A 14,437-nucleotide genomic window follows, 5' to 3' on the forward strand; every position below is an offset into this window, starting at 1 on the left:
ATACTTGTCTCACTCCAGTAACAGCGTATTCTGACAAAACTGTTTTTTAAAGTATCAGTTGCCATATTCAAGAAGAAATACAGCTATTAAATACCATTATAAAACCAGTACTATGACAACAATAAAGTATACAAATTACATTAAATTTTTACTACTGATGCTAAGCCAACCATCTACTTGTGTTCTTATAAATCTTCTGTACCTGAATTTTTCATTGATGTTAGAAATTCTCCATGCATTATCCATGTCAAACCCCATCCGTTCCACTTCATACTTAAAGCGTGAGATGACATGATCACCTTAAAAAAAAAAAATTAAAAAAAAAAAAAAGATTAATTGGAGATTGAAGATAAATAAGCTTTGTATAGCATTATATACACACACCCTGCAGTTGAGATGATAGATGAGTGACTCCCAGAGACTTGTGCTCTCAATCTGTCAGTGGGATTTACAACATGTGGCCAGGAATGCACTGTTTTAACCACCAATTGTTGCCCCCCCCCCCCCACTGATGCAGTCATGGGTGCCAATGGTTTGACATGGCCAGCGGTCTGCAGCAGACCCCAATGCCTGTCATGATGGCACTTCTACAATAGCCAACCCGTGTCTGGAGTTCATAGGAAAGATTTTTGATTAACAGCAACAGTATTGCTGTTTACAGTACAAACCAAGACGATTACAGGTTCAAGTCCACTTATTGGGGGGGGGGGGGGAACTACAAAAGAATTTAAAAAAGGCTTTAACCCCTTTACAGTCTGTGCCGTATTAGTACGCACCAGGCTGTCACCCCCTGTTCAGCGCGAGCTCCAGCGCCGAGCCCGCACTGAACCGGGCACATGTCAGCTGTAATATGACCTGCTGCTGGGATTCCCTTTAACTTGATAGGTGAGGAGCAACCTGAACTACAAAAAAAAAAAAAAAAAAAAAAAAAATGCAGTAAGGGGTGATCAAGACTAGGTCAAACCCAAAACAAATGTCAGTGCAAAAACAAACAAAAAAAAAAAAAAACAAGTCTTCGAGTCTAGGAAAAACATCCATGTCGTCTGAAAAAGTTATGGCTCTTTGAATAAGAAGAAAAACAAAAGCACAAGTACAGAAAATTGACCAGTTGGGAAGGTATTAATGTGCCCCTTTTAGGAATGAGTTGCCCCTTTGGCCACGCTAAAGAGCAGGAGAGGGGTTGTCAGGGGAGCAATCAGTGAAAATTTATGACCAAGACTAAAATTTATGCCCACCTGGTCGGCATAGGTCTCCATGTTGTTCTTTTTCACTGGCATAAACCTCCATGCACCAAGCATGGTAAGCAAAGGAGAACAGATCTTCTATACGACTAGGTGGACGCAAGGCAGCAGTGAGACGTTTCTGCCACTCCTGAACCTGTTCAGAGTTGAAAAACTGGCACCTGAGATTAAAGAAAGATCGTTAGATGTCCATATAACAAAAACCTGATAAAACTTTTTTTTTCTGCTGTCTTACCTAATTACTTTGCAGTCCTTGCATGTCAAATGAAGCTGGAAGGGATCACGGCATTCTACAGATTCTATCAGCTGCAGCGGAACCTACAATAAATCAAACCTCACTTACCACATTGTATGGCACAAGATCAGCGCGCTTACAAAGATATAAGCTGATCATTGTGGAGCCCTAGACTGATAGCACAGCTCCACCAAGACCACCATATATAAGCATTGTTAGCATGGCATTTTCCCAACTTAGTGTAGAATCTGAGCTGAAATTCCTGATATTAGAATTCCTGCATCCTGAGTCTACACATCCTGTGCATGTTAAGAACTGGTTTATTAGGATGCTAGGAGATGAGATTTCTACAGGAAGATGGCTGATTTATGTGCATACTTCATGCCATGGTTTACACAAAAAAAAAAAAAAAAAAAAAAAAAAAAAAAAAAAAAAAGGGTAGGTTCATGTTTGACACAATTTTATATAACTTTACTTTTGTACTAATGAAATGCATTTATAGTGTGGATTTAGAGCATTACCCTCCATGGCTGAATTCAGTTATTCCAGAAGATATTGGCCTAAGCTTGCTAACCAAAACATCCATAGCAATATAACACCAGGCTCCTACAACCCAGTGACACGTAGTGTTCCCTACATTAAATTAATGCAGTATGCAACATCCTGTCTTTACATTACAAGGAAACAGCAAGGCTAATGGAGAGTTTGGAATATATATTGCTGTGAATGAAGCGCTTACTACAAGTGGCAACTCAGATTTAGGACAAGGCATGTGATGCAGTGCATTTACAAGGGTGCTCAACATTTATGTAGATAATACACAAGTCAGAGGAACACTTAAACAGAATGCAACTCCAAGTCAAACTTCTGTGAAATCAACCTGTCCACTTAGGAAGCAACACTGATTGACAATCAATTTCACATGCTGTTGTGCAAATGGAATAGACAATAGATGGAAATTATTGGCAATCAAGACACCCTCAATAAAGGAGTGGTTCAGCAGGTGGGGACCACAGACCACATCTCAGTACCAATGCTTTCTGGCTGATGTTTTGGTCACTTTTGAATGTTGGTTGTGCTTTCACACTCGTGGTAGCACGAGATGGACTCTACCACCCACAGAAGTTGCTCAGGTAGTGCAGCTCATCCAGGATGGCACATCAATGCGAGCTGTGGCAAGAAGGTTAGCTGTGTCAGTGTAGCTTCCAGAGGCTGGAGGTGCTACCAGGAGACAAGCCAGTACACCAGGAGATGTCGAGGGGGCAACAAGCCAGCAGCAGGACTGCTACCTCCGCCTTTGTGCAAGGAGGAACAGGAGGAGCACTGCCAGAGCCCTGCAAAATGACCTCCAGCAGGCCACAAATGTGCATGTGTCTGCACAAACAGGTAGAGACCAACTCCATGAGGGTGGTATGAGGGCACGAAGTCCACAGATGGGGGTTGTGCTCACAGCCCAACACCATGCAGAACGCTTGGCATTTGCCACAGAACACCAGAATTGGCAAAGTTGCCACTGGCGCCCTGTGCTCTTCACAGATGAAAGCAGGTTCACACTGAGTACATGTGACAGACATGACAGTCTGGAGACGCCGTGAAGAGCGATCTACGGCCTGCAACATCCTTCAGCATGACCGATTTGGCAGTGGGTCAGTAATGGTGTGGGGTGGCATTTCTTTGGAGGGCCGCACAGCCCTCCATGTGCTCGTCAGAGGTAGCCTGACTGACATTAGGTACGGAGATGAGATCCTCAGACCCCTTGTGAGACCATATGCTCCTGCGGTTGGCCCTGGGTTCCTCCTAATGCAGGACAATGCCAGACCTCATGTGGCTGGAGTGTGTCAGCAGTTCCTGCAAGATGAAGGCATTGAAGCTATGGACTGGCCCGCCTGTTCCCCAGACCTGAATCCGACTGAGCACATCCACCAACATCACGTTGCACCACAGACTGTCCAGGAGTTGGCGGATGCTTTAGTCCAGGTCTGGGAGGAGATCCCACAGAAGACCATCTGCAACCTCATCAGGAGCATGCCCAGGCGTTGTAGGGAGGTCATACAGGCACGTGGAGGCCACACACAATACTGAGCCTCATTTTGACTTGTTTTAAGGACCTTACATCAAAGTTTGATCAGCCTGTAGTTTGTCTCCACTTTCATTTTGTGGGCGACTCCAAATCCAGGCCTCCATTGGGTAATAAATTTAATTTCCATTGATTTGCGTGATTTTGTGGTCAGCACATTCAAGAATATTTCACTCAGAGTTAAGATGTGTTATTTGAGTGTTCCCTTTATTTTTTTTGAGCAGTGTACATAATGTAACACCGAAACCCTCAAGCGTAACCTTTAAATTATTTCCATCTCCAAGATCCTATCCCAATATGTAGTAGGTGTAATATTAGCAAATACCTCCAATTAGAAATGTAGTATAGTTTCTGATTCGCTATGTCTTTTTCCTCATGTGCCGGCATTGCAGGATCTCAGGTATCCATGGTTACGGCCACTGATATAGTGAGATAATTAGTTGCTAGTGGTCATAACCATGGATACCCAAGGTCCTGCAATGCCTGCATGACCTTAGGTATCCATGGTTATGACCACTAGCAACTAATTATCTGTCACTATATCAGTGGCCATAACCATGGATACCTGAGATCCTGCAATGCCGGCACATGAGGAAAAAGACATAGCGAATCAGAAACTATACTACATTTCTAATTGGAGGTATTTGCTAATATCATTACACATACTACATATTGGGATAGGATTGCAGAGATGAGAATACCCCTTTAAGCTGTAGCCATTTTTGTTTTTTTATTGCCCAGGGAATGAGGAACCATGTTCTATTTTCTAAAATCCTTCTGTGTGATCCTAATAATGTGCGATGAAATACTTACATTGATAGAGGACTCCTTAAATTTGATGTTCAGACGATAATTCGAAAGTGAAATTATGGCATCTTCTGCACGACCCACAAATTCTGTGCTCTCTCCATGCAACTCCTGGAAAGGAACCTGAGCAGAGACATTACATTACAAACAAATCCCAGGGGTCTGTATACAGAAAGTAGAGACAAAGAAGGGAATCTGTCACCAGGTTTTTGCTACTTAATCTGGGCAGCATGATTTAGGGGCAGAGACCCCAATTACAGCAACGTGTCACTTACTGGGCTCCTTGCTGTAGTTTATTTTTTGTTTAGGCTGTGTGCCCACGTAGCGTTTTTCAAGCGTTTTTGATGCGGAATTTCCGCAGCGGAAACGCTTGTAAAACGCTTGGTAACCTGCACCCCATGGTCCCCAATGGGATTCCGCAAGTTCTATGCACATGCTGCGGATTTTTCCGCAGCGTTTATGCTGCGTTCAAAAATCCGCAGCATGTCATTTAATTTTGCGTTTCCGCAAGCAGAATTGCCTTTGTCCAATGCATAAAAAACGCAAGGCAATTCCGCATGTGGAAAACGAGTGCGGAATTCCGCATACGTTTTTCCGGGAGAGGACTTGCAGAAATTAAGCAGAAATTTTCTGCTTCATAAATGCAATGTGGGCACATAGCCATAATCAGGAGATTAGTAAATCAGCTGCCATGTAGACCTCCATATCCAAGAGCTTTGTATAGTCCTGCCCCCATCATTATTGGAAGCTTTCTGCCCATGCACTGTTCACAGAAGGCCATCAATTGGGGGGGGGGGGGGGGGGGGGGGGGTCTATACAGAGCTCCGCATTCAGATAATAGCTAGATCTGCAGCTGATAAAAACTGCAAACAGCAAAGCAAGTGATATGTTGCTGGAATCGAGGTCTCTGCCCCTCCATCATACTGCTCTCAGATAGGGAAGCAGAAGCCTTGTGACAGATTGGTTCAATAGTTTACATTTTCTGCAGAAGTTCATAGCTTTGAGACTGGCTTCCAGTTTGATGGGGGAACATTGCACTCATACTTGGATGCTCCACCATAGTTGTGACTGGCCGAACTGGGAGCTCTGATGATACAAGTAGCATCAGAGAAGCACGGATGCACTAAAGCTGGCTGAACATGGAACTAAGGGTGCACGCCAGCCAGCTTTAGAGATGTGCTCTATTGGAAAGAGCTTGTAAAGACTGCACTTTGTAAGCTTAGCATAACCTACGCAACAAGGCAAACAATTAAAAATCACTTAAGTATTTTCAACAAGTAAATTGCAGAGTTGCTTTTTTCCCCACAAGCACTTTGCAGTCTAACCTAATATTTCTAGATTACCACCATTAGATGTGACCATTTAGGGCATCCTTACCTGAAGATTTTCATCTTCCCGAATCAGCTGCTTGCGAGGAAAAATCTGATATGCTTGGATACACTCTAGACTGCTCTGACTTTCTTCGTCCTAAGGAGGTACCGAATGTGACTCTCTTATATGTACAGCTATCTATTCATATTAGAGAGGACAAACATGGCACATCTTACCATTTTTTATCAGAAACAGATATGGGGGGTGATTGTGGATGACTGCTCTTCCCTGAGGCTTCTCCACCAAACAGAACTATCCTAAGAAACAGAAAATATAAGTAGTAATCCATGTAAAGGCAGAACAGCAACATCCTACAAAGCAAGGCTTAAAGATGACATCCCATAAACCACATTTATCTTTGTGGATGGTTTGATAGCTGTACAATCGCCAACTGTCTGGCTGCTGAGATCTCCCCACCGATTATGACAATGAGGGGCTCAGTCACGTGTGAATGAAGTTGTAGCAATCATTTGCAACTAGGACTCAGACAGCTATTGGAGCAAAAGGCAAATTATTCTCAATGTTGCCTCATTCTCACAGGCAAGACCCCTGTTGTGATTGTTGGAGGTCCTAGCTGTTAAACTGACAGTGAGGACACATTTATCACCCATCCTTGGAGTGGTGTTACATTTTATTAGACAAACCCTTAAGTGAATGGGTCAGCAGCGTTTTGCTATGGAATCTGACAGCAGCATGATGTAGTAGCCGAGACACTGATTCCAGCAATGCATCACTTACTGGACTGCTTTGTGTAGCTAGGATAGAATCCCAAGTCTTTGTTGTAGATAGTGGTCAAAATGCTGAGCTGTGCATTACCCTGCTCACACCCGATTGCCAGCTGCCAATCAGTGGTGGGGTTATGTAGACCAAGTCAGACTTATCTTGTTGATAAAACAGATTGTATTTGAACTACAGCACACAGCCTAGTAAGTAAAAATCCCTGGAATCTGCCCTTCTGCAACTACATTATGCTGCTCTCAAGTTAAACTGCAAAAAAAGAAAAAAACTGGTGATAGATTCCTTTAAGTACACTACAAAGCTGTTTCATGACATCAGTAATGCAGTGCCATGTGCATTCACAAGTGATACGTGCATGCAGTACCCAAGTAAACTCCACTTCCTTACCACAAACTAGACCCCTTTAAGAATCTAATTTCCCTCCCTTTTGGACAGTATTTAACATTTTTTTGTGCAGCCACAATGATGAAGATCCGAGAAGATTTACAACTGTTAAAATGCCAGGGTAAGGGGGTGGGGGGGGACGACAATTTCAGTTTTTATGGGTGACATCAATGTGGCTGCATGAATGTGAACACCCCACTTATAAATTGGGGATGTGGCCCAATGAACACGACCAATCCCCTTTTAAAAAAAAAAAAAAAAAAAAAAAAAATAGTTAAAATGATGGCAGCTGTATACCAAGTGATTTTGATTAACCCCATATAAGCCATGGTCCTTAAACAGCTTACAGCACAGGAAAGGACTCATTGCTGAAAGTTACCAGTCAAGAGCAGCACACACCTGAAGAGTCAGAGGTGGCTTAAATTTGGCACAATGACATTACCTAGAACAGGACTCCCTCAAACACTGAAGACAAGAGGAAGATTGGTCCAGAAGCCTGTTAAGACCCCTTCAGATACATTAAATGAGTCGCATGAATTTCCTCCATGAGAAAACCAATACAAAGACTGATATTTAGCGTCCCGGTTATAGATTTTGCATTGGGTCTGTAGTTTCAAGTTATACCACCTCCAAGCAGTTATTCTACTCCTGCTGATGGTTTTGCACTGATCTCCATTGATCGGTAGAAAGTGAGATTTTTTTAGTTCCACTTTACGACAGGCAATTCTCAAATCTATAATGAAGCCCACTTACCTGCAAAAGCCGCCGTCTGTACAGAAACAATTTCCTTTAATACATTTTACCACAGGACCTGTGAACAAACATTACAGCATTAGTGTTACTACTTCACTAACACATTAAACACTGTAGCAAACAGATGCAGGATAATAGAGGAAGCAGCCACTATAACACTTGTCAGCACAGCTGAAAGAAGTTATATGGGAAAACTGGATACAGAAGAGAACTTTTCGCAACAAATCTTAATGTGAAAAATGATCACCATTGTGTTAGCAACCTTGGCATAGATCAGTCGTATGATTACAAAAAAAAACTAATATCTTAGCAGAAAAATATGCTAAAATGTATCCACTTATGAGCCACTTTTGTCTCCTCCCCTGAACACATTTACTCTGGGGAGGGGTTGGGAAAGCTCAAAACAGTCTTGCTGAAAAACCATCTGCCAGCGAGTGGTCAGGTTATGCAGCCTATTGAAGTCCATCAAGGAGGGGGATGAATCCAGTTAGCTATAGCTATGAATCCAGCTCTAGAATAGCCTCAGTATGGCCATATAGTTTCTTCCATGCCTCTGCTGAAAGAAAAAGTGGAATCCTTTTGCATTTAGTATAAGGGAGACATATCAGCAAGACTCCACCTATTAGCTCAGTCACTTAAAAACAGCAAGATACAAGTCATAAGCCGCAAGCAATGGTCTTACTCATGCATACACAACTTATTCTGAAGACAGACAAAATATAGAGTTCCAGTTTGTATGAAAAGTACTCAGAACAGACACAGAAGGGACGTGTCCGTTCATTAAGTTTGTTGTTTTTTCCCCCCCAGGAAGTTGTGCTTGGCACCTCCTCTACACCCATGAATGTGGATGGAATCTTCTACTTCATCCACCCAGCTGGCAAAGCCCAACACCTGAGCAGGCTGTACACATCAATCCTAGGTGGAAAGGTGACGTTACAAGGCAAGCATGGTCTGGAGATGTCCATATTAGAACGAAGCACTGCCTGGGGAATCTACTAAAAGGCTGCAGAACATGGAGGCAATAGCTTTTATAGGGATGACCCGAGACAAGTTCTGTTTCATGAACTATGTGGCCTTATTTGAAAGGGACAGACGAATTTAGCCCTTTACAGGGTACGTGCCCACTATGTGTTTTTCAAGTGTTTTTGCCGCAGAATTTCTGTTTAAAGCTTGGCAATACGTGCCCCAAGGTCCCCAATGATAATCCGCATGTGCTGTGCACATGCTGCGGATCACTGCGGAAAAATACGCAGCATGTCCATTAATTTTGCAGACACAGCGCAATTGCTGCCATTGAATCGCTTAATATCCGCATGACTACATATGCACATGCAGATATTATGCAATTCAATGTGCGGATGGTACCTGGGTTTGGAGAAGATGACTCATCCAGACCCGGGTACCATACTACCCGAATTTTTTTTTTTTTTTTTTTTTTTTTTTTTTTTTTTTTTTTTTTTTACACACACACTACGATGTCCCCCGGTCTCCTATGGTGCGTCCTGGCTCCTGATGGTGTATAAGGACCTTCCATGTCATTTAGTCATGGGACAGGTCATGCGACCGCTGATGTCAGCGGTCACATGACTAAAGGATGTCATGGAAGGTCCTTTTACACCATCGGGAACCGTACAAGAGACTGTATGCAACGGAGAGAAGACCGGGGGCCATCAGAAGGAGAGTATAAATTTTATCGTTTTTTTTTTTTACACTATTAACTTGGTCACACACTTTCCAAGTGATGCTAAAATAGCTTGGAAAAGCGTTTTATAACCCGCATGCAGAAATGCAAGTGAAGAACGCTTGACAAACGCTTCTACCTGGCAGGAAAAACGCATGTAAAAGCCGAGTGAGTTTTCCTGCTAGGGAGACGCAGAAAAAAAAAAAAAATCTGCAGTATTTTGGCATTGTGGGCACTTAGCCTCAGACAGGAAACTAATGGAGCAGTGTTTATACTGCAGTACCAAGGTTATACATAATTTACATTTTTGGAAAAAGGGTGGCTTAGGGTGATGCACAGGCAATGGCTTTCAAGTTCCATTTCTAGTCTGCTCCAGAACAGCTCTTGTAAGTTGACACCATGAGACCATGTTCACATGGCATTTTCAGCTTTTTTTGCTGCAGATTTTTATGCAAATTTTCAGCAGCATTTTGCAGTACCAGCAAAGTCTATGAGAAACCAGAGTTCTCTGTTCACACTTTGTTGCATATTTTGTGCCTTGGTTGGCGTTTTCGGGAAAGAGCACATCACTTTCAGTGTTTCACCCATAGGAAGTAATGGGTGGTGAAAATAAATACAGCAAACTTTGCATCAGTGTTTTTAGCGCTTGATCGCAAAATATAATGGGGTTTTTATTTCACAGAACTTTATGTACATGCATAAATTTGTACAGAAGGACTGTGAAGGGGAAAAAAAAAAAAAAAAAAATTGAAACGCAGCAAAACCTGTATTTTTGACGCAGCCGATTTCCTGCCAGAGATTAGTTTTGCGACATTAAAAAAAAAAAATAAATCATGTGTGAACATAGCCCAAGTCTACAGTAGTATTGTGAACCCAAAATGAGAAGCACAACAGAACTAATGTATAATAAGGCTCTATAGGCAAAGATTTGCTTTAAAATAGTTAGATTCTATCAATGTTGGTAGGACTGGCTGACCATCCAATCTGCATGGGGACTTCCCATTTCTCCCTCAATAAATGTTGAGGGAAGAAAATATTGTATTCAAAAAACCCACGCTTTTTTTAGGAGTTGGGCATGCATTAGTATGGGGAGCATTAGTGATGGCTGTCAGTGCCAGGGTACAGTTACAGCTGCCGCTTACCATGTGCTGAGTGGTAACTTAAATGAACTTTTTGTGGGAGAACTCCTTTTAATTGTCTGTCTGCTAGTGTACAGAACATACCACAGCTCCTGGGCAGGGGAGGAAGCAAAAGACCAGACAGACATTACAGCAGGGGATTCATTTTGTGATGTAAAATATTTCACTGTCTGTTTTTAAATAATATTTTACCTGTTCAGTACACGGTCAGACAATTAAGTTTGTTCCTGGGAAAACCCCTTTAAGCCAGAGGTATAAAGTAATTTTCCTCCCAACAGCAGAGCTCTCCATGCAGATGCAGGGCAGCTTCACAGCATCTTTTTACACGACAGGTTCCATTTAAATCGTCCACAAGGGCCCATGGATTATGTGTAGTATTGCAGTTCGGCTTTAATGGCTTATTTGCAGTGCCTCACACTACCTATGGACAGGTATGCTACTGTTCTTGGAAGAAAGCCTTGTATTTCTGCTTTAGTTTCACATTCCTAAACTTGAGTGGTCCCTTAAGTGACGACAGGAGAAAAGCTAAATGGTAGTTAGCACAGAGGAGACTTACAGTAAAGAGTTTCCAGACTGCTCAGTTCTATGTACTTAGGTTTCCATTTTATGTGATTGTGCAATCATTTGTTCTGTAAAGGTCTTGAGTTGCATGAAGTGTACATATATGCATCACGCCAAGCAAATAAAGTATTACCATGTACAAGTATAAGGGGACAGTGCAAAGACCTTTCTACTGATCTTTTTACTCTGAGATGGGGACAAGGGGGCATATTCTACGTCTGGAGGAAAGAAGGTTTAATCGTAATCACAGACGGGGATTCTTTACTGTAAGAGCAGTGAGACTATGGAACTCTCTGCCGCATGATGTTGTAATGAGTGATTCACTACTAAAATTTAAGAAGGGCATGGATGCCTTTCTTGAAAAGTATAATATTACAGGATAGATAGAGATATATATATATATATATATATATATACACACACACACACACAATTCCTTGATAGGGCATTGATCCAGGGAACTAATCTGATTGCCATATGGGGGAAAAAAAAAAATCCTTCCTGACTCCACAATGTGGAGCTTAGTGTTGCCACGTGGTTTTATTTTGCCTTCCTCTGGATCAACATGTTAGACTATGGGTTTAACTAGATGGACTTAGTCTTCCTTCAACCTTAAAAACTATGTTGCCATGTCCTATAAATCAGACCCCAATGGAACAAGTCTTATATCCTCTATAAATACCCCAACCCTCAGCCATTTCTTTCCCAAGGATCAACAGTATTTAAGAATCTTATATGTTTGACATAAAAACTGGTTAGCCAAGACTGGAGAGGAGAAATATTTACTTGATTGAACTTAACAGACTGGCAAGTTATTGCCAGATTGTAGCCAAATACATTATTTCACCACGTCTCAGTAATGTGGATTTGTCTACCGCTATAGTCAGCATTTTGTCTAAACTGCTAGTGTACCTGCTCACCTTGTAGAATATAGATGGACTCCACAGCCCTGGTTACTACAGTCCATTTTGGTGGAGTCGGAATAAGATGGACCAACTCACAGTAAATATAATAAATTGGGCTCAGTAGTACAATGCAGAATGTGCTGTAAATTCTCTTAAGAATTTGGGAGAGTTCTGAAGCGTCTGTTCGGTTCCTGATCTAAGGATACTGGCTGTTAGTAGAGATGAATCTATGCTGCACTTTGTGGTGGGGCAGTGCTGTGGAGTCGGAGGTTTGGCACTATTCTATGTGCATGTAGCTTTGCCAAAGACAAGTCAGGCAATACCATTACATGGCCAGTTTCTAAGTCACCAATATTTAAAATTTAATATGCAAATGAGTCCAAAGAACTATTTGTAAATTTAAAGCCAGCTTGCCAGGTTTCGCTTCCTCTGGTAGTAGTGCATGGACCCCTAGTAACCAGTACAAACTGGGTCTATATCAAAAAGGTCTTAACAGGCAACCTGTCATTTCCAAAATCAAACCCTTGTCATTGTAGAGGACCTTGCACCAACACTTAAATTCTAATGGCTAGTTTGAGAAAACTCTGCCCACATGCAAATGAGGCCTGGAGCACCAAAAGCCAATTCCATGGTCTGAGCAGCCACCCTTCCACTGAGGTTTTAGCCAGTTATTTTTATCACCCCTCTGCGCATGCTCCCAGACAAACGACACAGGTACATGACCTTAGAGACAGCACTAGCTTCACTTGAACCCAAACCAAATATGCTCTGTCTACAGTGCTTTGAACACCTCATTTCTAGGATTGACAAAAGACAAATTTTTAAAAGCTATGGTTCTTCGGCCCATCCGTGTACTCTATAGGTACATTCAGAAGTCACTTTTGCATGGATCTGCCATGAAGAGACACTGACAAATCTATGAATAAGTTCGTGTTGGATGAGGGCACTCATTACATTCTGCAAAATTCACTGACATCAGAAGGAGCATTTGTGCAAGGACTGCTTACCATGATAGGGATTTTGGAGATTACAGACTTTAAAATGTAGTTTCCCCTTTAAACATTTCTTGATAATGGTTAATGCTTTACAAATGATACAATATTTAGCAAAACATGGCCAAACCTGAGTTATATTATGGGAGACTGGGTGAGCTCTCAAGAGACAAGGCAAGCTTTGTATGCAGTAAATGCCTGTTCTGTCCAGAAAGCAGAACTGTCAGATTTCATTACAGCTTAGTTTCATACTTTCACTATACAAGCAAGAAAATAAACACTTGGTGGAGTCCGAAGTGACCAATAGGATCCTGTGGAAATACTGAGCCCTTTGCCCAACCAATGAGAATCTAAATAGTCCTGAGCTGCAAAGGGTCAATTACTTAGCAGTGTCATTCATGAGACCAGATTCCCTGGAACCTCCTCCTATAGCAGTGTCAGGAGCTCTGCCAGGGAATATAATGAGGAAACAGCAATTGCCAGAAAGGACACGAACACTTGCTATATTTTAGGTATGGGGCACCAAAATACTGGCATGCCTCTGCCCCAGCAAATGTTCTGATCAGCAAAATGATAGAATGGAGTTCCTTAAAAGGCTCTACCACTAATCTGTGTGCTGTCCTTGGGATAAGTTATTAGTTTTAGATCTGCGGTTGTCTGACTATAAACCACAAAACAATCCAGCATATTAGTTAATGCAAATACTTAAAAATGACTAATTAGCAATTACTCAAGTATTCTAGTGGTGATCCCTTTACTGGCTAGCCAACAGAAGGATCAATCCTAGAATAGCTTTGTCATTATTATTTACATAGATTTTTCTGACTAACAATATAAATTTATTGTACTAAAGTGGGACAAAAAAAAATCCACTACAGTGGCAGTCAGCAGAGTTGAAGCCTACAGGTTTCAAATAGTTTTAAATGCATATTATCCAGCAGCAATTAAGAACTAGGGTATATTGTTCAGAGCGCATAGGTTTCAACTTTGCTGGAGTTTCCCCAGGAACCTGGATGCTTCCTCCTCCTTTCTAGTTTCACCTGCGAGTAGGCAGGTTCCTTGCACTGTGCATGAGTGGGATGCCTATGGAAGTATACTGGTGAGCTATGGCTTCTCTTTTAAAGTTCATACTAGAGAGGATAGGACCATCCCGATTGGATACACCTTATCACGACAGGATTGCTTTTAGGCTTCTCTTGATCAAGCTAGTGTTATTAAACCAAGTACCACATGTTATTTAAATGCACCAATACCATTTACTTACTACAGGGTATATGCTCATTTTCTTTTTTCATGGGTTGTGTTTTGAAGCTGGATGCAGAAGTTCGGTGGGAGTGCTTCACACTACTTCTTGCGGCCCTCAGATTATATAGCAAAAACCTGCTGACAATCCCTTTAAGGCAAGGCATTATAGGAGCAGAGATACCCCTCTCCAGTATAACCACACAGATTTAATGTGTACAGTTGACCTAGGCTGGACCACTGCAGTTAGAGGTGGGTAATAGATTTATAGCTCAGCTGCAATTGCTTTACATAAAGCAGGTGCAGGTTCG

General features: G+C 41.9%; 1 protein-coding gene across 9 annotated transcripts in view; it reads right to left on the reverse strand.

Annotated features, from left to right (window-relative positions):
* MTMR3 (myotubularin related protein 3) overlaps positions 1 to 14,437 on the reverse strand; it is a 49,358-nt gene that overhangs the window by 21,325 nt on the left and 13,596 nt on the right. For all 9 annotated transcript variants that reach the window (XM_073671604.1, XM_073671544.1, XM_073671586.1 and 6 more), the window contains exons 2-8: positions 7,607 to 7,664; positions 5,908 to 5,988; positions 5,738 to 5,827; positions 4,367 to 4,483; positions 1,477 to 1,559; positions 1,236 to 1,402; positions 203 to 299 (exon numbers count right to left, since the gene is read on the reverse strand). In XM_073671604.1, the coding sequence (XP_073527705.1) occupies positions 203 to 299; positions 1,236 to 1,402; positions 1,477 to 1,559; positions 4,367 to 4,483; positions 5,738 to 5,827; positions 5,908 to 5,910 (557 nt within the window). In that variant the 5' untranslated portion in view covers positions 5,911 to 5,988; positions 7,607 to 7,664. The remainder of the gene's footprint in view (positions 1 to 202; positions 300 to 1,235; positions 1,403 to 1,476; positions 1,560 to 4,366; positions 4,484 to 5,737; positions 5,828 to 5,907; positions 5,989 to 7,606; positions 7,665 to 14,437) is intronic.

The sequence above is a fragment of the Phyllobates terribilis genome, unplaced genomic scaffold (genome assembly GCF_046119375.1).
Source record: "Phyllobates terribilis strain yellow unplaced genomic scaffold, ASM4611937v1 Scaffold_1__5_contigs__length_1240528914, whole genome shotgun sequence".
NCBI lineage: Eukaryota > Metazoa > Chordata > Amphibia > Anura > Dendrobatidae > Phyllobates > Phyllobates terribilis.